This window comes from Pollicipes pollicipes, unplaced genomic scaffold (assembly GCF_011947565.3).
Source record: "Pollicipes pollicipes isolate AB1234 unplaced genomic scaffold, Ppol_2.1 Scaffold_3087;HRSCAF=3621_pilon_pilon_pilon, whole genome shotgun sequence".
In the NCBI taxonomy this organism is placed as follows: Eukaryota; Metazoa; Arthropoda; class Thecostraca; order Pollicipedomorpha; family Pollicipedidae; genus Pollicipes; species Pollicipes pollicipes.
Window position 1 is genome coordinate 8497193 of NW_023596225.1, and position 27235 is coordinate 8524427.

General features: G+C 48.9%; 1 protein-coding gene across 1 annotated transcript; it reads right to left on the reverse strand.

Annotated features, from left to right (window-relative positions):
• Positions 1-14368: 14368 nt before the first annotated feature.
• On the reverse strand, positions 14369-26915 carry LOC119090506 (phenylethanolamine N-methyltransferase). Its single transcript, XM_037213323.1, has 5 exons — positions 26746-26915; positions 25213-25336; positions 19732-19926; positions 18404-18524; positions 14369-16015 (listed from the first exon to the last, which is right to left on the reverse strand). The coding sequence occupies exons 1-5, from the start codon at positions 26867-26869 to the stop codon at positions 15803-15805; spliced, it is 777 nt and encodes a 258-aa protein (XP_037069218.1). The 5' UTR covers positions 26870-26915; the 3' UTR covers positions 14369-15802.
• Between the last annotated feature and the right edge of the window lie 320 nt (positions 26916-27235).

Below are 27235 nucleotides of genomic sequence, written 5' to 3' on the forward strand. Positions count from 1 at the left end.
TTTTATTACTTACAGGGTGATGGTCGATTTGACCACCGATATTACCAGGTGTTGAATTAAAGGCAATGTTCCACATCTGAAGATATTGCAGCAAACATGAGATGCAATGAAACAGGGTCACTTATGATTATTTGTATAATTTTGGGTGGAAAAGGTTGCTTTGCACATTACACACCAGAACTTCTCTAATAAGTAAATATGCTCCTCGATATGTGATTGTTTGATTGCATCGTCGTGCCTTACACAGCATTGATTGAAAGCCATTTGACGTCTGTTTTATCTGGAAATCGTCCTAACGAACGCCAGGTTTGAACTACTCAACCATTATACTTTTCTCGGCCTTGATCGCCGCATGACGTATGAAATGGCGGGATTTGAATGACGTTATTATGACATCATGAATGCTAATGTGAACTTGAAATACTTCCCCATCTTCACGGGCAAAAAGCTCAGAAACCAGGGGGTTAATACCATAACGAGAGTGTTTCACATTTATGTTGGGTCTTGAACTGAAGTAGTCCCTATGAATGCTTTTCAGTGTAGCTCACTTCCCTGAATTTCTTAATACCTTCGGTTTCTGAGCTAAACGCCTGTAAAAATGAGGGTGGGTATTTCGGAGAGAGTATTCAAAGTCATCTTGGCATTGATGAAGTCACACAAACGTCATCCAAATCCCGCCATTCCATAGGCCACGTGGCGATCAACGCCAAAGAGTATAACTCTCGGGTTTCTACTTCAGATTAGACCACCAGTTCTAAGTGGGCGTTAATATTATATCTGATTGCCGTCAAGGACAGAGCTGTGAACTGCTCCGAATGATCTTCGAGGTGGCCATATAAGTAAAACAAAAATGTCATAGAAATGTGGGACACCCCCTTTAAAGATCGTAACCCTCGATATATGTTCGGAGTGGCAAAAAGGGTGTTATTTCTTCTCCAACTAAACCATACGGTCAGCCCCAAGGCCCCATAATTTGCGATTGATTAGCGTTCCACCCGAATACCTTTTAATTGGGGGCGAGGGGGGGGGGAGGGGAGGAGCAAATATTGCCCCGGTTACCTCCGCAAGGAATGCTTTCATATGTATAAACAATAGACAAATCGAAATCATGAAGATCGCTTCCAACGCAGCAAAAGCGGATATGGTGGTCAAATGTAAGGACAATCGAGTCAGCACAAGCACGACCTTTGGTCAAGTCAAGACACTGTCATACTAACGTGCCGATGTCATGACGGGACCGAGCCAAGTCATGCATGATGGTCAACATAGCAATTTTGTTTACTCATGCGACGCATTCTTCAAAACCCGACTTATGCAATGTTGCAGCATCGGGAACGCTAATCGTAAGTGTATAGGTTGGTCCAGCGTAAAGATGTAGGTGTCAGACTAAAAAAGTAATGTTGGGTATATTTAGTAAGCATGGAAAGTAAGCATATCAACATCAAAGTATGTTTACAGATTGCTTTTCTCAAAGATAACAATTCAGTTGCTTTTTAACTTTTTATTCGGTTAATCAAGGGCCAGGTCACGATATGCCGATTGTCCAGGCCACATCTGACTTGAAAATTTCTTTCATAACAGATCAAGCGTGCTGTACACGTCACGAACTATTCTCTCGGCTTGTGTTTTCGTTCTAACCGTGGGTTTTTGGGCGTTGGTCAAATTCAGGTTTTGCGCTACATTTTTGTGCAACATTTGGCGATATGTCATTGTTGTGTGCTGTTAATTGTTTTCTACGTTGTTCAGCTTAGTATGTCGATGATAAATTTGTTTTGAAACTAGCCAACTAAAGGGAGCGTTCTATATTTGAATGGGGTTTTCAACTGAAATATCGATCTGGAAGATCGCTATGTAGAGTTCACACTCCTGTCCTTCTCAAGAGTTAAACCTTTTTAGTTTCTGACCTTCCCGCCCGCAAAGATGTGCAGACTTTTTTGGGGAGACTATCTCAAGATTGCCCAGGCATCCATGACGTCATAATAACACCACTCAAATCATGCCATTCTATTGTATAAGCGGCGATCAGTGCCAAGAAAGATATAATTGGGAAGTGGTGTATATCTGGCGTTCGTGAGAACGGCTTCCAGACGTAACGGCCGCACATTGGCTCACAATAATTGTCGCGCAAAGGACGATGACGCAATCAAACAATGACGTATTGAGGATTATTTTTAATCCACAAAGAAATTGTACTGTGTTCAGCAGTCTTTTCCATTTACAAGTGTATCACCAGTAATAAGCGAGCCTTTTCGATCATATCTGATGCTTGCTTCGAGATCTTTAACACGCGGCCACGTGGCCGGTTGAATACCCTCCGCTTAGTTGGAGGATCAATTTCGTCCCTCCGAGATCTCAAAAAATTAGGCAACTAAAGACACCAAGTTTACAGCGTGGAGTGACCAGAACGCGTACCTACTTTTGTCAAAGTTTGAGATCCCTAAATCATGGCTTTGGGATCAAATGAATTCAAACAACGTTGATCTCCAGACTGGTGCTCTCATGATTCCCCAGACCTCCTCAGGCAACTGCCGTGAAGCTAGATATCTGTTTTGAGCAGAAGGTCATTGGGGTCAGTGATCTTGTTTGATCTTCATGAGGTCCAGGTGACCAAATGCCTACGAGACTGCTCCTTTTCTGCCATTTGAATAAACGTCAGGCATTACGCTACGCAGTATTTTCTAAAACGAAATGTCGACCAGGTCATTTAAAATCAGTGACCTAGTCCTACCTTTATAAAGTACATGAAGCATGTCTGTTGAGGTCCCTGTAATCATAAATTCGAAATGCGTACCAGGAACCTACCGCATAAAACCAAGCTGTCGTGGAAAAAAGCAGGTAGGTATTCACCTTGGTCTGGCCTTTATAGCTGACCCGAGAAGGAATTCTAAATTCAATGGAATTGGTTGTAATTCTAAATTTGATTGGCTTATTGTCGGAAAGACTATTTCAGATGGGTATGGCCTCGTCTAGCACGCTGCTGGTGCATCACACAGAACGAATCCTTAGAAATGCCCTTCGCTGGCAGCCATGGCATGATTTTGATCTGCTATGGGTCAGCGAACTTAGAAGGTACATCTAAGCTTCTTACGTCACAAGATCCACTATTCAGTTATCTACAACCACGCAAAGTATGGCTAGGAATGCCGCGCCGTTCGGAAACAGTTCTGGAAAAACCTTAAGGGGGAGGTCATTTTGAACCTTACCCGAGTGTTTGTTAAATATAAAACAATTCCTTTAAATAAAGAAATCTGGGCAAATCTTGCACTGCCGCGAATTAACGAATCGTGGTTCAAGGTCAAAATAATCATTGTGTAATGCTTGAAGTTATTGGTTTGAGTACAGCTTGAGCACTTCCGAATCGTTAAGCACGGAGGCTGAGTGGAAATTGACGAATGAGTTTGTGTTTAACTTGCTAAGTTGAAATATCGCATTGTACTAATCGGCCACATCAATGCATCGCGGTTCAAATTAATGCACATATGCTCCGCCCACCACTTGGCATGGGTGTGCGGGCCCGGACGACTTTGCCTAATGTCTATTGAAGAGAAGCCCCGGTACATCGCACCAGGAAGGGAAAATTAAGCGGCACCTGTTTATTACACACGTTACTCGAACAAAATTACTCGAACCGAACTGAACTGAACCGAACTAAACTGAGCGGCGGCATTTAAAAGGGTTGATTTCCGTTTTAAATGCCGACGCTCGCGTTGGGGTTTGTGTTACCCAACAGACAGATACCAATACACAGTTGATGCGAACAAAGCGCGTAATACAGATATTTGGAAACACACCAAGGAATACCCCCAGCGCCGGCGTAGCTACAGCCCAGGTGAAAGCCGCCTGGCGACAGGTTTCCGTGAACCAACCACGCCGTTGTGTTGGGTGCTACCGGGCCCGAGACGGCGCCCGCGCTCCTTCCCGCTCGTGCGCACAATGCCGACGGCGAGCTGCCAGCGAGTTCCGCACCTACCTTGTATTGTCCACAGGGCCTAGCCATTTGGTCTGGGTCATGAATGAGCATGGAGAAAATGTCATTTGAGCGGGATTTGTAGTCATGGCGACTACATAAGCCCCAGGGCAAGTGGCCCTTCTTTGATGTTCGAATTGTTCCTTCATGTTTGCAATATTTCAGCAAGAGCAATTGAAGCACAAACCAGCACGGGGCAATGAACAGGCCGGCGGGGCACGGGGGGGGGGGGGGCTCACAGATGTATATGAACTGACACTGATGCAAACGTTCTGTGCTTTGCATGTCAAGAGTTTGCAAGTTTTAGCTTTCGCAAAACTAATTCACCTGATCTGAACTCGAAGTAATAATAATGCTAGGGCTAAGGAGAGACTAAATCTAATCAGTTGTTCACAAAATTTCTGAAGTTCTGTTTTGCATGTTCTTGTGTCGTTCCCAGGGCCCAAGGGAAAATTGCTTTCAATTGATCCGCTGCACTTAATATGACCATATTTGGTTTCGGGCTCCAGCAAGCCTGATCCGATATTTACTGAATAAATGTGACGCAAGCCACGGGACTATTTTCTTAACGAAATTAGTAGACGTCGGGGTCCAGCTCTAGTAAATGACTTGGCTCCAGTGCGTCCTGGCTTTAGTGTTCTCGTTTCATGGAGGCACTTTAATGTGCCTGGCCAGGTCCAGGTCGGAGACCCGGGCTGAGGAGCTTGAGACACCTTAGCTTTAATGCGCCTGACCAGGTCCAGGCCGGAGGCCGGGCTGAGGAGCTTGAGACACCTTAGCTTTAATGCGCCTGGCCAGGTCCAGGCCGGAGGCCGGGCTGAGGAGCTTGAGACACCTTAGCTTTAATGTGCCTGGCCAGGTTCAGGTCGGATGCCGGGCTGAGGAGCTTGATACACCTTAGCTTCTTTCGGTGTTATACCCGGCGGATTCCCAAATATATCTCAACCAGGAAGGTCAGAGGTGCCACTTGCTTCAGTACACCGTTCTAAGCTACACCGATACCCGACCATTTTGTCCCGTTGGATAATCTGACCGACCGGGTTCTATCTAAGTGCCAACTGGGGCTTAAAAATTCGATGGATTCAGTTGTGGTAAATTCGCCAGAGGACAGCAATCGTGATCCAGTCGTGATCAACTGCTGAGCCGGGGGTGCAGTTTTCATTCCATCAGGTGCTAGCGAAGTCATGAATAATTTCTAATGCTATGGACTTGTTTGGCGTAAAACGACACATCGTTCTCGAATGGCTTGTTCCCGAGTCCTATATTATTGCCTCGGGTCTTACATTACCTTCATAATTAGGTACTGTTGTGAAGTTTACCCATTTGTTCATGCTCACCTCGGTCTTATGTTATTTCCACCGATCAAACGTCCTGTAATAAATGCGGTCGCTTATATCGCTCACCACGCGTGCGGCCGTCCCGTCGTTTAAGCTGTATCTCCGATGACTTCATATAGGGATCTTCGCCGAGAGGTACGCAGTCGCGACGGACATGTCAAGCGATCGACGTGCGTAACAGCCACTGCCCTTTGGGATATCCAGCTGAACCGCTGGTTGGAAGTCCATCGGCCACTGCAAACGCTCGCAGCACCAAGCAACGCGCGACCGAGGAGCAGCGCACGCATCTGGACCCGACACGAGCTCCAGCGGCCTTCTCGGCCGGGGCACCAGCGCCGGAGCTCCTCATGAACCGATAGCCAGCAACGCAGTGCTCTGGCGTAGTGTCTGAATGGTAGGGGATTTCGCGGGTAGGGTAAAGTTTGGGCATCCATATGGAATGACGGCGTTGATTAGGTACAGATTATGAGCCGATTTCCACGCATGCGTGCGCGTAGAGGTAGGACGTGTACAAAATATGAGATACCTCCCCCAAATCTTTTACAAAATGCCACTTTCTGCCAGCGGCGGCGCCACAGATTTTCAAATGGGGGAGGGTGCGGGGTGTGAAGGTCAGAGTATCATGATCTCGCTGTATTGAGCCACAGCACGCCCTGCCGGTCGCGGCCGGACCAACGGTCGCGACCGGTTACAGACCGCCGGAGGCGCGTCCGCCCGCACAGCATCACTGGCCCACGCAGGGGCGTGCGCATCCTAAACACACTACGGCACGGTCGACATGCACGTGCGGTGGACGTGCACTATCGATACCAATGGTGACGCGGTCGTCGCAGGGATGGCCGAGCTCGGCGCATCGGGAGAGGCGTGCGCGGGTCAGACACCGCGGCTTCCGCCAGTGACGTGGTCGTCGCAGGGATGGCCGAGCTCGGAGAGGCGGGCGCAGGCCAGACACCGCGGCTTCCGCCAGTGACGCGGTCGTCGCAGGGATGGCCGAGCTCGGAGAGGCGGGCGCAGGTCAGACACCGCGGCTTCCGCCAGTGACGCGGTCGTCGCAGGGATGGCCGAGCTCGGAGAGGCGGGCGCAGGTCAGACACCGCGGCTTCCGCCAGTGACGCGGTCGTCGCAGGGATGGCCGAGCTCGGAGAGACGGGTGCAGGTCAGACACCGCGGCTTCCGCCAGTGACGCGGTCGTCGCAGGGATGGCCGAGCTCGGAGAGGCGGGCGCAGGTCAGACACCGCGGCTTCCGCCAGTGACGCGGTCGTCGCAGGGATGGCCGAGCTCGGAGAGGCGGGCGCAGGTCAAACACCGTGGCTTCCACCAGTGAGGCCACCAGTGCAGGAGCTGTCCGAGGTACCCCGGACGGAAACTTGCCGTCGGCATCGCGCGCGGCCACGTCAGCGCCGACACGCCGCCGGTGCGGGAGCTGTCCGAGGTACTCCGGACGGAAACTTGCCGCTGGCATCGCGCGCGGCCACGTCAGCGCCGACAACCACCTCAGGAGCTCCTGCAAACCAGCGGTCGTATAGCATTCGCCTTTTCTGGTCGGTATGTCGTTGCCAGAGTTTACCATCCTCCATTCTGACGGCATATGACGCAGGCTAATCGATACCGACGATCCTTCCAGCAGCCCACTGTGATCCAACACCGCAGTTTTTTTGCAAATACAAGATATGCAACTTCATCTTTGCGGTCTTCCTTCACCCTGAGGCCGTGGTTGTCCTTCTGAGTCACCTTTTGCAGCACCACCCTCTTTCGCATATCCGGGTGCAGCAGTTTCAACGGAATTCAGATGAGACGGACAACCATGAGCTTGGAGGGTGTGAATGGCGTAGGTAGTGCTGTCGGGCATAATATGCTGACGGAGCAGCCCTCGAGACAATGGGGCTCTCCAGCTGTCGTCGCCCCGCCAGCCTCACGCCACGCACTGCCTTGCCAAGCCAGCTTCACGCCACGCACTGCCTTGCCAAGCCAGCTTCACGTCACGCACTGCCTTGCCAAGCCAGCTTCACGTCACGCACTGCCTTGCCAGGCCAGCTTCGCGTCACGCACTGCCTTGCCAAGCCAGCTCCACGTCACGCACTGCCTTGCCAAGCCAGCTTCACGTCACGCACTGCATGCTCAGCAAGTATCCCACCCTGAGTGTGACATCGCTTGATTGTTTTGTGATTGATCTCATCTCGCAGGAAGTTTTGAAGTTCCGCATATGTAAACGAGGTAACGTAATAATGTCTGGGAGCCCTCATCTAGAGAACATTTTCTGTACTTTTTACAAGGGTTGTCTCGAAGCGGACACTTGCTCATATTTCGACGTTATCCATTTGGAGTATGCGTCCACTACCAGCAACACGTGCCTTCCCTCGGTGGTTCCGCGAAATCCAGTTGTACTCGCGACTAAGCACGGCAGGCCAGGGCCACCTGCCGGGGGCAGCCGGTCCAGCTCAGGTCTGCTCTCCTGGCACGCCTGGCAAGATCGCGACTAAGCACGGCAGGCCAGGGCCACATGCCGGGGGCAGCCGGTCCAGCTCAGGTCTGCTCTCCTGGCACGCCTGGCAAGATCGCGACCAAGCACGGCAGGCCAGGGCCACACGCCGGGGGCAGCCGGTTCAGCTCAGGTCTGCTCTCCTGGCACGCCTGGCGAGAACTCACGATACGTCCAATGTCGTAGTCAATGCGAGACCACTATACGCAACTCCTGGCAAGACCTTTCAGTCGACGAATGCCAGGGTGAAGTTAATGAAGCTCTGTCGAGATTGCCTTACGTGCCTTGCTGACTACTATGAAAACCAGATGACTCCACATCAGAACACCGTGCCAGGCGCCTGATAGAGAACACGGGCAGTTCAGGGTCAGAGTTCTGCAGCCAGCCACCCTTCTGGACCCAGTGGGTCACATCACTTTGCCCGTGTACCATCTCAGCCTAACGGCGCTGGATCTCAACTTGGAACAGACCTGACGCGATCGAACTGTGTCCTCACCGATCAATGTACCGCTGGAATCGGTATGTCTCGACGCTCACCGTCGGCGTCCTAGCCCTGAGGCGATCGAACTGTGTCCTCGCCGATCAATGTACCGCTGGAATCAGCATGTCTCGATGCTCACCGTTGGCATCCTAGACCTGCGTCTGCTAGAAACGCATATCGCAGCGGAAAGGAGGAAAGTTCACCTGATGGATGCTCTCGGAAGCCAGCATACTGGCGCTTGCTGCCCGCTGAATGTTCACGTCCGCCTCCAGCCAGCTGCCCCAGTCCTCTTGTTGCGACACGTCGATGGCGTTGATCGTTCGCTGCCGGCCGCCACCGCGGTCATGAGGGCGCCGCACACGGCCCAGACTGCCTGTCGTATACTTCAGATGCTTCCCGCAAACCCGCGAAGCATATGCATCTCCAACGTGGTTATTATCATTGTGATTACCTCCACTACAGCGCCAGCAACGTCGCCCAGCAGAGGTCATGCGGGGTCGGTCTTTACGGCCCGGACGACCCCAACCCTCTCACCGTTACTAGAGATCAGGTGAACGTCCTTGGTTGAGGCCTCCATGGCGAGGCAGGTGCCCATGGCTCTGCTGGATACCAGAGTGTTCCCAGACAAGAGACACCCCTGTATCCACTCGCCCACCACTCCAAGATGACCTGCCGCTCCATCAATATATCCTCTACGGTATTTTCAAAAGAGCGGTGTTCACATGCCTTGTGGAGTAGAACAACATAGTCAGCAATCGGTTGGTCGGCCCAGCGGATGTATGATCCGAGCTAAAATCTGAGGACAACCGATTAGGTAGGATGCTAGTGATCCTTCGTGGTTCAAGGCAGGTCTTCAAAGCTAAGATTTAGTGGCTTATCCGGCGAAGTTAAACTGCGAATAAGCGCATGCGTTCTTATGGTAGTGGTAAGATTGGTAAGTTATGTGTGGTGATAAAACCTTCACTTTAGGAGAAGTGATCTCCAAAAATTATGAGAGGGCAAAAACATACTCTTCCTCCTTCCGCCTGCCAGCAGGGGGACAACTGTCCTCTGTCCTTTCACCCGCGCTGGGCCGCTCCTGGGCGAGAGGACTTCATAGGTTGAGTAAGCCCGTAGGTATCCTTTGATTTTGGAAACAAGGTGAGTTGATATACGTTTTGGAAAATGTTTGGCTACTGGTATGGATAATATATTTGTAAAATGCCGAACAGATCCTCCGAGAAGTAGTACAAAAGACACTTTTTACACGTCATTTAGAGACAATAAGCTTAATTCACACTACTTTTCCAATAACTCACGCAAAAGAGAAAGCTTGGATGTAATCGTCCTTGAAAATCGTCATATACTGTAATTAAAAACGTAGAAAAACAAGCGAGTGGGCAATGGGTGGACATAAGGGGTCAGGGGTGGTTAATTGCCGGGCATTTGAACAGCCCCATGAGGAACGAGTTGATTGGGTTAAGATAATGTCACCCGTAATGGCCTTTACAGAGGGCACAGACCCAGGGGAAGTTGATGGACTGTGTAATGCGAAACATCGTTCATTCCTGTAATCTATGACAAAGGCGTAGGAAAGTTTCAAAAAGTGGGGGCCAAGCTTGGGGTGTGCTTCAGGAACTTTTTCTGGAAAGCGAGCCCGATAACAGGGGGGGGGGGGGGGGAAGGATGGAAATTTGTATCGCTCTTTATTCAAATGGCATGGCTCCTATGCTAGCTATGCATCTAGAGCTGTTTCTCACTGGTGCACAATATTGCCTATTCGACTCATCTGTCATATGGAAAATAAGGCTATCCAACTTCCCCATATTGTTTGTCCATTTTAACCTTGTTTTTCTTGGGGAGACGAAATTCCACGAGCGGGTAGATATTTTGGGTGAATAAGGAAGTAATTGCCTCCACAGTGTAGATGCAAAAATATGGCATGGATATAGACTGGGGAAAATTTTGAGAGTGGATCGATGGCTCACAGTGCGACAGATCTTTCATACGCCTTCATTTCGCTGGCTGCTTTTCAAGAAATAAGACTTGTCGCAGCATTTTAGGCCGAAACAAATACGGGAGCTTGAAGCTGCTAGAAGCAATGTGACAAAACCCAAAAAACTTGAGATGCTCTTTTAAGATATAATAAAGCCCATCTGTCGTATGCTCCTTATCTAGGCCATGCCCCTGTGCGGCCAATGGTGGTCGCTGTCCTGGCCTGGATGTCTCCCCCATGACTGACTGCGAGCTGATCGTGTGGCTATTTTGTTGCATACTTTTGGATCAGCGTTACTTCGACATTGTCGTATGAAGCATGTGTTGGACACCTGCAACAGTATTCTTCCCGAATTATCTTCACTTATACCACACCATCGCAGAAAAATAGCCTCCGGGAAGCTGTCTGGTTCAGGTGTACATTGCCCGAACGGACACTTCATTGCCCACCATGCAACGTGCGCGACTTGATCTGCTTTTGTGTATAGGCAGGGGCGTAGCCAGAGCCTTGCCAAGAGGGAACACAGGGTTGACAAGAGCCCATCTTATCGTGCCCCCCCCCCCAAAAAAAAAACGGATATGGCTTGCTTGTTAACAAGTGACACGGTTTCTTCGTTTTGTTATTATTTTTCCTTGTAACCAGAACAGAAACCAGGAGCAACCGTGAGCTCAATTCTGTATGCATTTTGAGGTCAATAAACTAAAGCACCGCGAAGTGGGGCTGGATTCTGGTGGCTGAACTGGAAGAGTGCAAGTAAAGTCTCTATATTTCGTGTTTCCGCAGCTATTTATCAGTCCAAAAGACAGATTAACACGGCGCCCGCCGTCTGGTGGCACTCGCAGTGGCCGAAACTTATCGGTTTTACGGAAGTTGCAACCCAGACCACCCTTGTCCGTGCTCTCGAGGCTGCTGGCGGGCATGTTCAAGCCTTTTGATGTGATTTGTTTCAATAATACATTCTGAAAGAAATGAACGTTCTCAGGCAAACATGGCTTGGCCTTGCTCGTTTTTTAAGTGTATTTCGACCCGTACTTTTCGACAATAGTGAGAGCCCCACTATACTCAACAATACTGAGACCCCTTGTTCCCTTCCGGGCAAGGGACCTCTTGAGTAGAACACCAGGAGTACATAAGCTTTTCCGGTCAAGGGCTGAAGGGCCATTCCGTCCCATCGCAAAGTGTCTTCTGGCTATCATTCTGGCGACACGGGGTGGGATCTCCTGGTCGATGCGGAGGTCATTAGAAGGATATATCATATCACATTGTTCCCAACCCTGACACGGGAGGCCTTCTAATCAGCGCAGTTAGCCCTGGATCAGCACAGGGACCCTCTTTGAGGCAACAATATTCCTGATCACCGCAGGCAGTCCGATAGTTTTCACATAAACTCCAGTTCCATGTTTATATGCCAAAGGAAGATATGCCAAAGCTGACGCTTCAGCTGGCCTAAAATGTCAACTAGCCGGGATAAATGATGATGATATGACATGACATAATGGAAATGATATGAAGCGAAGGCTGAATAAGTAGGTGCAGGCTCTGCAATCTGCAACATAGTGCCACGTGATTTAATACTCACGCCTGAAGTGGTGAAATATTTAGAAGCAAAACTGTCTGATTCGTTACCCATCGGCATTTTTTCTGACGTCATTTGTAGCACAAATGGTTTCGCAAGAAAGAGATAACGGGAAAAATCACTCCACCTACGGATTTTCGCACCTTGTGCTAAGTGGGTGCATCACGGCTGGTAGTTAATCAGCTGGCAACCAATACACACTCCGGCACGGGGCGCTATCCCTGCAAAGCAGTTAGAAAAAGAAGATTCCACAATTTTTTAAGATGCCACCATTGCCCGGTTTGAGTTTTGGCTTGATGTCCCATGCTATGCTCGCATCTTGCATGCACCATGCAACAGTCGGAAGACGTTGCCCTTTGTCCTTTTTCTTCCAACTTTGTATCACCTTAAGCAGCCGAGCTTGCCTGAGGTGCTAAAAATTCGTTCAAAGCAGCACTAGGTGTGCTTTAATGGCATCGTCATACACCAGACCGGGGAAATGAATCGTGCCCACAGAGTGCCCAACTTTCTGTTGGTTCACTCGTGCATCCCCTGGGCCTTGGTCTGGCTACGGGGCTGCTCATACATGAAAGAGGTCTTCCGTTTCTGAAAAGGAGACTCTTGATGCACGAAGGGTGCCTCCTAATTTAACAAAAGGCCCTCATAGTTCATAAGGAGGCTTCCTGGTCCGTAAGGAAGCCTCCTAGCTTATAACGGGCATCTCCTAATTATTAACAGGACACTCTACCTGATAACGGGTTCTCCGAGCACATAAAGGGAGCCTCATAGTCAGTACCAGAAACATCTTAGTTTGCAACAGAGGCCTCCTATTTCATGATAAAGCGTCCTAGTTCATAGCGGGGACCTTCTGACTCATAACCGGGCACCTTGTTCACAACGGGGTCTCCTGGTTTATAGCAGGCTCCTCCTACTTCATAATGGGCAGTCTAGTTCAAACATAGGACTTCCTAGTTTATAACGGAGCATCCTAGTTCAAACCGGGGGTCTCCTAGTTCTAAAGGGGGCCCCCTATCTGGTATCTCGGTATCCTAGTTCATAAGGAGCCTCCTAGTAGGTACCGGCTTCCTCCTAGCTCTTAACAGGTATTCTTATATTACAACTGGGCTTTCTAGTTGTGGGTTTGTTTTGCTTGCCTTTTATTTTGGTTTCGTGGGCCTCCTAGTTTATTAAGGTGTCCTCCCGAGCCAGCTGAGGGCTTCGCGAACACAAGATTGGGCCACCTTGATCAAGGGCGTGGGCACGTGATTCATAAAGGCGGTCTCATGGTCCAGAAAAAGGCCTCTTAATGAAAATATTCTTCAAAATAGAAATCTTTGAACCCGATGTTGAGCCCCTAGTTTGCTGTGGGGCTCCTTGATCTGAGTTTTAGTAATTTGCATAAGCTACAAACCCTGTGAGAAACAAGACCTCCAAAACTGCGTTTAGGTAGAAACATACTCTTTCCTCTGCTTACCGGCAAAGTAAGGGGCAACTTTCCCTTCGGTCCCCTGCCTTCTTCGTTAAAAAAACAACACAAGTAGCTCCATTTACGCGTCTTTTGAAATCGAGGCAAAGTAGTAAGTTTGGGTTAAAATTTCCTGAAGCTTCTCCGCAATTGAGTAGTGACATGCTGTCAAATGCAGGATGGTAGCTAACAAGTGGCGTAACTGATTTAAAATCAGCGGCGAGTAGGTACAGCCACATGGATAGCGGATGGATTGGGCAAAGGACACCCTCTCCGCGCACTGGGAAGGTTTCATGGGGATGGAGTGCTTCACGAAGGCCTCTGCTGAACTGGCTGTCACAGTGGCTGTCACGGTGGCTTTCTACACGTAATGCGACTGTCACAACGGGACAGTCTAGACGCGATGTGGCTGTCATACAGTGTTTTTTCTTGACGCAGCGACGTAGGTTAAGGGAGTGTTCCACCTTTGGGGCATGTTTCAAACACTCACTCTAGTGAGACCTCAGGACCAGTTGGGCTAATCTCTGGATGGCGACACTGCGACACCTGCAAGATGTAATGCGACTAATTCTAATTGCATTCGAATCCGAAGTAAGCTGTCAGCTTTCTTTCACAGCACCACGCTTCTCCCTTTCTTGAAAGTCCTAGAGTGCAGCCCGAGTCCGCGACAACTGAAGCTGCCGCGGCTACCGTCGTCATGACGACGACAAAACATGTCGAGGGACGTTGGCAGCTGTCATGGACTAAATATGCCACTCATGAGCTGTTTTAACCCGAACACTGCGAGTCTGCGGGCTTGAGAGTGCCGCTTTTACTGGTATGAATAACGTCAATACCAGTCAGCGTTCGTAGTTGGCACAACGGGGGGGGGGGGGGGGGGGGCGGAGGGGGGCAGTTATGGAATGGCATTTTGGTTGAACTGTGAACAAGTGCGTGTGATGCCCCGCTTCCCAAAGCCAAAAGTGCTTCGAAAAGAGCCATTGTCCGAAACACGATAGGGGAGATATCAGGACTGCAATAGAAGGTTTCAGGGAATTCGCGGGATATTAGCCCCATGTTTGCATATTTTTTCTCTAAAGATGGTATTTCTAGTTTTCGTAGAATTTATTGAACAAGCATTGACAAACTCTTGCATCGCAAACATTTAGAACACATACGTTGGGAAAAGGCAGATGGAACGTATACATTTAGAGTGGTGATCAAAGTCCAATAGTGTTTTTCATGAAAGAGCGGCTGCTTCAAGTGAAAACTATGAATTATCGAGAAGGCTTTCGAGAAAACTGGCGTTGACAATCAGATCGGACAGGTTTGATCACACAATAATTAAAATGTACAAACAACGCGGTATACTTGCGCACGGTTGGCTGTTCTGATGCGACGCGCTCGGGTGTGGGCGAGGGTCAGTTTGACTCCTGAGATCCCTAAAATAAAAAGAGCTAGAAATCCCAAATTCACAGAGTAGGTAAAAATCAATAGGAAATAGTTGTGAAAATATTTTAGATCCTCAGGCTCTGGCATTCAGGTCAACCAAGAACATTGAAAAACTCCAGACTGGTGTCCCATGTGCCTCCCGACATTGCACATGCAACCGCCCTTACCCTACATACCTGCTCTATTCCAAAGGTCACTGGTGCTCATTTCAGATGAGTAACCTTATTTAAATTTTAAAATGTCACGGTGGCCAAAAATGCACTGGGTTATTTTGATGCTTGAATTGAGACAAACATCAAAGATTACGTTAGGCGGCATGGTACCTAAAAACAACAGGCTGATCGGGGTCGTTTTAGGTCACTGATCTCCTTTGACATTTAAAAAGTCCAACTACGATGCCTATTGACATTCCTGTAATCATGAGACTCGAAATTAACACCAAAGACTACTCCATAACTCCAGGTGTTCAGTGAAAAAGCCGCTTAATTTTGACCTCGGTCTGACGTTCATATGTTAGCACGGTTAATGCAGTTAGTCGTAACCCTTCATTCAAATGGCTTGTTATCTTTGAAACCATCTTAGAGATGCATGGCTTCGCCTAACACTCCGTTGTCGCATCAGACTGAACGATTACCCAGGGATTGCCTCTGCTGACAGTTATGACCTGACCTTCACCTGACAGATGTCGGCGACCCTACAAGGTACACACATTTGTGCACCAAAATATCTGCTATTCAATTGGCAACAGCTATGCAAACCTTCGGCGGTTGCGCCACGTAAATTCATCTGGAAAAACCTTAAGTGGCCAAATTGACCCCCTGCCACTTCACCCGAGCGCGTGTTTTGACAGCATGACTGGCAGCGCCTTTGGCCAGGTTCTGGAGGGGGAATGACGTCACCTGGCTGTGACTGAACACATCTGATACCTGTTTAACGTGGGAACGCTGTCAACAAAACAACGGTTGGACACGTGCGAAACGCTGCGGACGGGTTGACAGAACATGCACTTTTGTGTAAACGTATTGTGCTGCTCGGTACTGGACGTTTTACAATCAAGTAGTTCTTTGATCTTTCTCATAAAACGAGACATTGCATAACCCAGCACTTTCCATCATTGATCGCACTTCTGCATTTTTCTGGCAGCCACGAAAAAGCAGCCGGTATGGTCGGCCATCTTGGAGGGTGGGCAGAGACGCGGTATCTCGTGCAGGCGGACAGGTGAGCAGTCAGCGGCGGTGAGCGCCTCCAAAACGGCTCCGGGAGTCAGGGAAACAGATGGGAACCGTACGTCATCCAGCTGGTAGAATGTGTTCCCCAGAGCGCCCTGCAACACATGCAACACGGCGAACGTTGCGAAGCGAGCGCGAGACAGGCTCGCACAACAGCGATGCAGTGTCTGCGGCTAAATACATGGGGCGTATCGGAACATTCTGTTCTTCACCTAAACATACGAAAAGCTGCGTCATTCCCCTCCCACTCATCTGATGTCTATGCCATAACCTTCTGATCCGTTAGTTTTTTTTTGCCAAAACTTGTTGTTTTGCGATGTGAAAATTCCGTCAAGTTTTGGCCTCTAAGAAAATGTTTCGCACTCAAAGCAAGATATATAGAGAGATATAGCAAGAGATGTCAAGATATGAATATATATATATATATATATATATATATATATATATATATATATATAGATAGATAGATAGATAGATAGATAGATATAGATATGTAGCAAGATATATGAAAGCAAGCATCATATATGATGCAATAAGCTCACTTATGACTAATGGAGTGCTGTTAGTGGAAAATACTGTTCTAGACAACACAGCTTCCCCGTTGAGCAAGTGCGCTCCCCAATACGTCATTGTTTGATGACGTCATCGTATCTTTCAAAACAATGATTGAAAGCCAGTGGGCGGCCGTAATGTCTAGAAATCGTGATCACGAGCGTCAAATATGGACGGCTCGACAAGTATATTTTTCTTGGCATTAATCGTCGCATGGCCAACAGAATGTCAAGATTTGAATGACGTTACTATGGTGTCATGGGTAGCTGGGTGAATTGAATTAGTCTCCCCAAAACAGTATGCACATCATTGCGGGCGTGTACCTCACAAACTAGAGGGGTCTAGGTCTTTAAAAGGGCTGGGGTGTGAACAGCATTGAGTGATCTTGAAGATGGATATTTCCATTAAAAATCCCATGCGAAACACCCCCTTTGACATGGGCCAGGCGGTGCGTGAATTGCGGAAGTGCCATAGATCGCAGTTATGACCGAATTTCTGCGGTGCAAAATTTGTTCTAGGCTGGAAACCGCCTCACCGAATTTTAACTGTGTTGTGCTTCTGGAAGAAGCAAACCTACACAACTCTTCTTACTTAATTTCTCTAACTTCTGAGACGTTATCAGCCTTGTGTTTTGCCAGTTAAGCAGCCATTGTTACGTAACACGTGTCCGGGTGGCCAGTTGGATACACTTTGCTCGGGTGAGGGTGGGGGCTATTCGACCCGCCGACCTCTCAGGAGCTAAGAGAGCTAGAAACACCAAATAAGCAAAGTGTATTGACCTGTACGTGAACGCACCTATCTCAATTTTGAGGTTCTTCGATCATGATCTTCATGCCAAACGACCTTCATCTCAAACAAGGTCAAACAAGGTCAAACTCCAAGTTGGTCTCCAAAGTGTCTCCAAAACCTGATGTCTAGAAAACCTAGATGCCTGAGAAGCAAAAAGTCACATTCTCATTTAGGGTCAGTCACCTTATCTGACATTTCAAAGGTCATGGTTACCAAAATCATGCAAGACTGCTTTGATTTTTACAGTTGACAAAGAGACAAAGATTACGCTGGGGAGAGTGATCGCTAAAACAAAATGCTGACCTGGGTCATTTGAGGTCAATGCCCTATTCGTACCTCTTAGACGTCCGTGGGAGATGTTAAATGCGGTGTTGTTGTCACTACATTTGAGATGAGCACCAGAAAGTACACCATACAGCAAGCACTAGAATGATAAAACAGGTTGATTTTGACCTTGGTCTGACCTTCATACCTGACCATAGGCCAACGGAATTTGTTAATTCAATTATCGTGTTGTCTAAGAAAGTGTCTCAGAGATGTATGGCATCATCTAACACTCCGTTGCTTCATTAGATTGAGCGACTCCCTAGAAATTGACTTTGCTGAATCCATGGCCTGATTTTGATCTGTCGTAGATCAGTGACCTTACCAGAAACATCTAAATTAGTGGCATCGCACGATGTGCCATTCAGTTGTCTACGGCTATGCAAAATTTAGCGCGGCTACGCCGCGTGGTTCGGAAACCATTGCGAAAAGATATTCGGAGGCGGTCAATTTGACCCCTTACTCGAGCGCGTGTTAAGCTACCTAGTGAGACGTTGAGCACCATAGGAGGTAAGACGGCCAGATCGCAAAACGATCTTTATGCAAAGTAAGACGCAGCAGCTTAGGTCATGTACTGCCACCTGCATCATTCATGATGTTGCCAGCGTTTTTGAAGATGTTTTGCGTAATATGTGATTAGTTGATGCGGCATGGCGCCTCCTTTGCTGACATACCATGATTCTGTGGGCTGCCTGTGGGATGCAACGATGTCCCTGCATACACTAGGCCCGATGGTGCATGCCATTTATCGCTGACCAGCACCGCAGCACGAGGCCATGTGTGCTAATCCGCGGTGCCGACCTGAAACGGGTACCCACCTGCATGATCAGGTACCCCCCGGGCTTAACCAGCGTCGATACAGCGAGCACCGCCCGACGGTACTGGTCCAGGTCAGAGGAGGCGAATTCTAGGCACAGGCTGCTCACCACCACGTCATACCTGCGAAAACAGCTGGAGATCACCCGAGAGGAACCCTCAGCCGACATCGTGCAAGCCTATTCCTCTGGCATGGTCGGCATGACCTGTGTCGATAATAAGGTTTCAATCAAGCCTGATATACTTGTGATGGTGTTCACGTATTGGAACAGCCTGATACCTCCATTTTACCTTTGTTAAACACGCGGACAACTCGCCCCAGCAAACCTGATTCCGCGTCTCTTCAAATCCGCCTCTCCACACAAACGATTCAGTATCGCTGAGGACCAAGGGATTTCCAGTCTGAAAACCACACCGGAATACCTAACAGCACAGACGTCAGCAATGGCGAGTTCTCGCAGCCATTCTCGAGTCTCGGGACGAGTTGCAACCTGCTGCTACCGCTGAATCAAACCAGGGGTGCCGAACACAGTGACACATTCCACTGCATCCGAAGTGCAGTTGCATCATTTTTTCGTTCACTAACCAGATATTGCAAAAGGCTATGCACGGTCGGTACATGATATACACGGCATGGCATACAAGATGTTTTATGCACTCAAACACAAGTATAGCCATTCTCGCAGCCATTCTCGAGTCTCGGGACGAGTTGCAACCTGCTGCTACCGCTGAATCAAACCAGGGGTGCCGAACACAGTGACACATTCCACTGCATCCGAAGTGCAGTTGCATCATTTTTTCGTTCACTAACCAGATATTGCAAAAGGCTATGCACGGTCGGTACATGATATACACGACATGGCATACAAGATGTTTTATGCACTCAAACACAAGTATAGAGAGAGAGAGAGAGAGAAGAGAGGAGAGAGGGGAGAGAGAGGAGAGAGAGAGAAGACAGAGAAGAGAGAGAGAAGAGAAGAAGAGAAGCGGAGAGAGAGAAGAGAGAGAGGAGAGAGAGGAGAGCGAGAGAGATGAGAAGAGAGGAGAGCGGAAGCAGGAGAGAGAGAGAGAGAGGCGATGTCTATCTATATACTTCCCTTATATATATATATTTGTATATAATTCTTATCTATATATATATATACATATCTATCTATATATAATCATATATACCTACAACTATCTACTATATATCTTACTCTCATATATTCCCCACATATCATCATATATTATATATCATATATATATATAATAGATCTATGGGGTCTCCCGAGAGGCTGTCGCTGAACACTGTTCGAATGGGGGGCGCCCGAAGGTGGTCCCTGATCACCTGTTCGACGCGGTCTCCCCGAGAGGCTGGTCGCTGAGTACGTCGGCTGGCTGGACATGTTCGACCTTGACCCTGACGCGCTTCGCCAGCTCGCCGGGGGTCAGCCCGCCCCCCTCCAGCGCGGCTACATGACGTAGATGAGGGGTCCAATCCAGGTGTCCTTCAGCTTCGGTCAGCCAAGCCGATACGGCTTCCCTGTAAGTTGCGCAGGGTGATTATGAGCGAAATGGAACTGTGAATAGCATTCTTTTCGTTCGCGACATTGATCGAAGCGCACGATTATAGCCAGGTGGGTGCCTCAGCGGGTGCTGCATTCAGTACAGACATCGTTGTTTGACAGCGTGACCTGAACATGACCCGAACACACGTGACTCAACGAACTCGGAAATATAAGGAGAACTAATAACCTTTTCAACATATGACGACTAACTGACGATCATTAGAGAAGGTAGAAGCTCTTCCCTTTGGTATTCGGCCGGCAAATAATCTGGGACAATTGCTTAGAACGTTCTGAAAATTATCGTGAATGGTGTTTGCCACCGCGAAGTCTTAAAATAACCTTAGATAATAATTAGTGCTCAGAGGCCAGTTTTAGAAAAATATTATGTCGCTCCTTGCCAAAAAAGTAGCTCCACCCAAAAAATGTCATCCGCTTACCAAGTTTTATAAACGGTCCTGACAGCCGACGTAAATTTCACCGTCGACGGCTTTTTTAGACTCAAAATCGGCTGTTGCCTGTAAAAATTGCCAGATGATATCGTACCGCAAACGAACATCTTTTATTTTTACGATGATCGATTATGCTCATTGAGACCGACAAACAGCTTTTGTTGTTACCAATTAGGTGCAACAAGTGTCTGTTGTGTGCAATTTGCATTTTTGTTCCGCAATAACATTTTAACATCTATATTCAGAACAACTTTCTACCCAAGCAGTACGCAGTGGTCGAAGGTATACAGGAAGATATAGCTCGGTGAAACTTTTGCGTTTTTTGACTTGTTAAAAAAGGCATGAAGCATTCCGAGTCGCGTAAAAAAACAAATACATTAATGGCTATGATGAGTAAAGAGATGAGATAAAGCAAGTGTGGTAAGTAACTCATTGGTAAAATCCTTTGCTGAGATACATGTCGCATCTGAATAAAATAGTACCGCATGGGTACGCGCTTGGGCATTGGTCGCTGTTCTGTCCACCTTTGCATGAAGTTGTGTTGAGGAATCTGAGCTGCCTGAACAACGTACTTGGAGCACCGCAGAAAACTTCGTTTGAGAGGGTCAGCCCACGTCTAGGGGAGGTTAGGGAGTGGTCATCCCCCCCCCCCCCCATTCAGTTTGCTGGCTAGAAGTGAATACTCAACCGCAAGCATACAACACGTAATTCAATGAAAACAACGGCATGTATACTTTGAATACATTGCCCAGTTATTATCTTATTGGTGAAATATTGCACGCCAAATTGCGGGAAATGGCGTTTGAATTATGGTACCATGCGGTAAGGCACCTATTTACTACCATTGACTGAAATCCGATGGCATCTGCTCCCCCCCCCCCCCCCCCCCCCCCCCCACCTTGCCCGATTCATCTCCTGGTTTAATGACATCGCTTGCAGCCCCGCTTACAAATATTTCACCGCTTGGCGCATGCCTACACGGTACCTACCTACCAAGGAATACACCTGGGAATCCCTTCATCCTCCCCTGATCTCCCCAGAACCAACTTACCTTGGTGGCAGAGAAATCGGTATTCTTCAAATACTTCATCTTTTTTAGAAGAAAAATATCCACCGCGAGCGTTTTATGCGCAGTGTGAAACGGGCATAATCAGCTCGCGTTAGCAGAATTGCCCAACTTTGAAATCATACAACACAAGTCTCTAGCACCAAATATAATGAAGAGGCAGTTAGCATTATTCCCTCCGTCGTTTCGACCATTGCTACTTACAATGCTTCCAAGATTGCCTATCATCTTCAAGAAATTAACATCTGACAATATTATAATTTTGGCAACAAACCAGTAACCTGATTTTTAACACGCACAGCAGACGATTTATAACATGTACTAAAAGGGCAATATAATCACCAAATCACGGACATACCAGCAACCAAGAGAAGTACCCCAGTTCTTCACCTTCGTGTCTCAAATTCTCTGTTGGTGCGCTTGACGTTCGTACATATCATAATTCTGATCATTTTTATCAAATATCTGATAATTACGGCCCATCGCGCGCAGACCAGAAAGGCGCCCACACCCTCACCTTATTATTGCATTTCTTGCACCTCATAAATGATTTCCAGTTGTGAAACTTGAATTGATATTTTCAGATGGACAACACAGGCGGAGAGCCAACAATGCCGGCTGAAGGGAAACACTTCCAGCAACCTTATCAAAACGGACCAAGCCCCGGAAACCGAACACCGAAGCAAAGCCAACGTTTTCGGTACGGTATGGTACGGTACATACGTCTATTAGCGCAGTGCATCTCATACACGGGTCCGGGTAATACAATTCACACTTATTAGAACTAAACACATTTTGCTGACAATGTCGCTTAAGCTAGGACATTTCAGTTCAATTAATATGACTACTCCATTGCCGTGAGATGCTGCCATCATGTCGTGCGGAGGGACTGTAGCAGCACGCTCTTAAAGTAGTGCACCTCTTGTATAATCTCAATAAGCGAGACATGAAATCGCTCTGACGTCCAGAGACATACTCTGCTGAGCTAATATGCCAATAGCAATCCTAAGGAAACGGACCATGCCCCGGGAACCGAAGATGCCGCGGGAACCGAAGACTGAAGCAAGGCCAGCTTTTCGGTACGGCACATATACGTCTATTAAGCGCAGTGCACATCATACACGAGTCCGGACAATGCGATTTACACATATTAGAGTTAAACACATCGTGCTGACAATGTCGGTTGAGCTGCAACACCTCGGTCCAATGACTATGAGTCATGCATTGTCGTGAGATGCCGCCATCATGTGCGGACAGACTGTAGCAGCACCCTCTTAAAGTAGTGCACCTCTTGCATGAGTTCGATTGGCGAGATCTGAAAACCACTCTGACATCCAGAGACATACTCTACCGAGATGCTTTGCCAATGACAATCATAAGGATACGGACCAAGCCTCGGGAACCGAAGACAGAAGCAAAGCCAGCGTTTTCGGTACGGTAAATATGCGTCTATTAGCGCAGTGTGCATCATACAGGAGTCCGCATAATGCGATTCACACTTATGGGAAATAGGCACATCGTGCTTACAACGTCGGTTGAGCTGTAAGACTTCCGTCCGATGAATAAGCCTCATGCATTGTCGTGGCATGCTACCATCAGGTCGCGCGGAAGAACTGTAGAAGCACCCTCTTAAAGAAGTGCACCTCTTGCATCAGTTTGATTGGCGAGACCTGAAAACCACTCTGACATCCAGAGACATATCGTAGCGAGATAATATGCCGACAGAAACCCCAAGGAAAGAAGTCAAGCCCCGGGAAGCGAAGAACGAAGCAATGGCAACGTTTTCGGTACAGTACATATATGTATATTGGTGCGGGGCACCTTAAACAAGAGTACCTATAATGCGATTCATACTTACTAGAAATAAACACACAGTGCTGACAATGCCGGTTGAGCTACAACACTTTGGTTCAGTGAGTAAGACTCACGCATTGCCGTGAGATGTTGCCATCATGCGTGGACGGACGGTAGCAGCACCCTCTTAAAGTAATACGCCTCTTGTATAATTCCAATTGGCGAGACCCAAACACCGCTCTGACATCCAAAGACATACTCTACCGAGATAATGTGCCAACAGCAATCCTAAGGCCACGGACGAACCTCCGAAAACCGAAGACCGAAGCGAGTCCAACATTTTCGGTACGGTACATGCATGTTTGTAGGCGCAGCGCACCTCACACACGATCGAAATATCTCGGTAGAGAATGTTCTTGGATGCCAGAGCCGTTTCCAGGTCTTGCCAACTGAAATAATGCAAGAGGCACACTACTTTAAGATAGTGCTTTTACGGTCCGTCCGCCCAACATGATGGTGACATCTCACGGCAATGCATGAGTCTTGTTCATTGAACCAAAGTCTTGTAGCTCAACCGACATTGTCTGCACGATGTGTCTACTTCTAGCTAGTGTGAATCACACTATAAGGACTGGTCCTTCAAGTGCCCCGCGACAATTAACGTATATGTACCGTACTGAAAGCGTGGTATTTCCTTCGGTCTTCGCTTTCCCGGGCTTGGCTTATTTCCTTGGCATTGCTGTTGGCATATTATCTCGGCAGAATATGTCTTTGGATGTCAGAGCGGTGTTTAGGTCTCGCCCATTTGAATTATACAAGAGGTGTACTACTTTAAGAGGGAGCTACTACAATCCGTCCGCACGACATGATGGCGGCATCTCACGACAATGCATGAGTCATAGTCATCGGACTGAAGTGTTGCAGCTCAGCTGGCATTGTCAGCACGATGTGTTGCCTTCTAATAAGTGTGAATTGCATTATCCGGACTCGTGTATGAGGAGCGCTGCGCTAAAAGAAATATATGTACTGTACCGAGAGCGTTGGCTTTGTTTTGGTCTTCGGTTCCCGGGGCTTGGTCCGCATCCTTAGGATTGCTGTTGGCATATTATCTCAGTAGAGTATGTCTCTGGATGTCAGAGTGGTTTCAGGTCTCGCTGATTGGAATTTCTGGACGGTATATCCTTGCGCTTCTCGCCGCACATTTTGGTTATACAGTTCGATGGAGGAAAATCACTGCCGACGACGGAGGACTTTCGTGGAGGGTAATTTTTTGCCCCGAGCTTTGGAAAACTCGGAGCAGGAAAATCTGAGAAAAATTTCCTCCGCTGACGGTATTTTTCAATAAAACTGGCCTCAGGGTACGTAATCGGAGCTCTCATGGAGCGTAATCTAATGAGACATCATATAAGCACCTAAATCAATGCCACACAAACTACGAAAGGACTACTGAAGTACCTTGTACGAACGTGCTAATGCCACAATGCCACAAAAGTGCTAAGGACGTACCATGAAAGTACCACCAAGGTGCACCACGCAGATACCACAAGTGTACTATGAGAGGACCAGAAAAGCACAGTAAATGTCCTTCGAAATACCGCGAACGTCCTACTGAATTACTACCAGAGTGCCACGGAAGCACCATCAAGCACCACCCAATCTAATTTCAATCTTGTTTTGTCTACAAAATCACTGCACTAAATAACTTAGCCTAAAACTACGTTGCCGCATCATATTGAACGATGCCAAAGGAATTTTTCGCCAACAGGCCTGGCTTGAATTTAACATGAATACATGGAAACTAGGTCCAACATCCACCCAGGAAGAGGGCAACATCATCTTCTTGCCCATCCCCCTGCTGCGCCGTCCCTGACCGCGACTTAAAAGGAAACAGCAATTCACATGACTGAAACAGCTTCCACGCGACGATAATCCACAGTGGCCTCCGCGCGCACCTGTTTGCCGGAACGAAGTCGGCCATGGTGATGTGCTCGCTCCAGCGGGACGCGGACAGGACGGCCGTGATGGTGGGGCCGCAGCCCACCTCGAGCACGTGCCTCCCGACACAGCCAGGCAGGCCTGCGGGTGCCAACAGCGCCAAGTCATCAGCGGAGGAATCCAGCGGCCAAACGGCATCTGCTCCTCATCTAGCGCCTATTGTCAAGTGCACGGCGCACCTACTCCTCATCTAGCATGTATTGTCAGGCAGTGCACGGCGCATCTGCTCCCCATCTAGCGCGTAATGGCAGGCAGTGCACGGCACATCTGCTTCTCATCTAGCGCGTATTGTCAGGCAGTGCACGGCGCATCTGCTCCTCATCTAGCGCGTATTGGCAGCCACTGCACGGTGCATCTGCTCCTCATCTAGCGCGTATTGTCAGACAGTGCACGGTGCATCTGCTCCTCATCTAGCGCGTATTGTCAGACAGTGCACGGCGCATCTGCTCCTCATCTAGCGCGTATAGGCAGGCAGTGCACGGCACATCTGCTCCTCATCTAGCACGTATTGTCAGGCAGTGCACGGCGCATCTGCTCCTCATCTAGCGCGTATTGTCAGGCAGTGCACGGTGCATCTGCTCCTCATCTAGCGCGTATTGTCAGGCAGTGCACGGCGCATCTGCTCCTCTTCTAGCGCGTATTGTCAGGCAGTGCACGGTGCATCTGTTCCTCATCTAGCGCGTATTGTCAGGCAGTGCACGGCGCATCTGCTCCTCATCTGGCGCGTATTGTCAGGCAGTGCACGGCGCATCTGCTCCTCATCTAGCGCGTATTGTCAGGCAGTGCACGGCGCATCTGCTCCTCATCTAGCGCGTATTGTCAGGCAGTGCACGGTGCATCTGCTCCTCATCTAGCGCGTATTGTCAGACAGTGCACGGTGCATCTGCTCCTCATCTAGCACGTATTGTCAGGCAGTGCACGGCGCCTCGCGCGTGGCGATGTCACCAGCCGACAGTATGCTTCACACACCGCTGACAGTGACATGCAGTTGTTTCTTTTGCTTGTCGTATTTTGCGCGGGAGAGATTTCCTCACGACACGTCTTCTTGGTGTCGATTCCCCTGCTACTGGTGCAGATTCCCCTGCTCCCCTGTGCACCACTGCCCGCGCACTCGTTCCGGCCATGACGTGAGCACCCCCAGGCGTTTTGAACACGTGCTGTGAACCACTGACGTGTCTGGGGGTGGGGAGGGGTAATGTAGTAAACGGCGCGAGCAGCGGTGCACAGCGTCGTGGCGCCACCAGGTGACGCTGCGCGTGTGACAGTGCCCGCAAGGTGACGCTGCGCGTGTGACAGTGCCCGCAATATTCATCTCTGGTGCTTCTAGGTACCGTTTTTTATATTGGCGTGTTTCTTTCCTGCCATTCCTCGGGCGTTTTATCTGACCGCTCAATCGCTGTGCTTCTTACGGATCGCACATATTTCTATTTCGATTATGTACATAAACTTTAATCAACGCAGGCAGTGGGACGGGCGCTCGTTTCACTCACCTTCAGCGAATATGACATGGAGCTGCTCAAGGAAGAACTGCATCTCCGCGTCCACCTCTGCGTAGTACGTCCTGTGATAGCTAACTGGGTCAAACCTCGCGTACAGCTCCCGCACCTCGCCCATACCGCAGCCCCACAGTGCCCCTCTAGTGCCGCTGAGAAGCCGAGCGTCGTCCGGCCGCCGCTGGCACTCTTCCGCGAATGGCGCTACGTGAGCACCGCTGTCAATATATCCCGGTCGTTTCTTCGGCGCTGTTGACGGTCCCCGTCCCATGCCGACGCGATAAGCGCCCCGCGCTCTCTATCCCTCCGTATACGGGCCGATACGCCCACGGGCGGGCTCGTTGAATATGGAGCCCAGCCGGCACCCCGTGAGCGAGTGTCGGGAGGCAGTGCCGATAAGGCTGGTGGGCCTATGCTTCCCTCAGGGGACCATGGGCACGGCGCTGGGTGGCAGAGCGGTAAGTCAGCTCCCCACATCATCTGGACT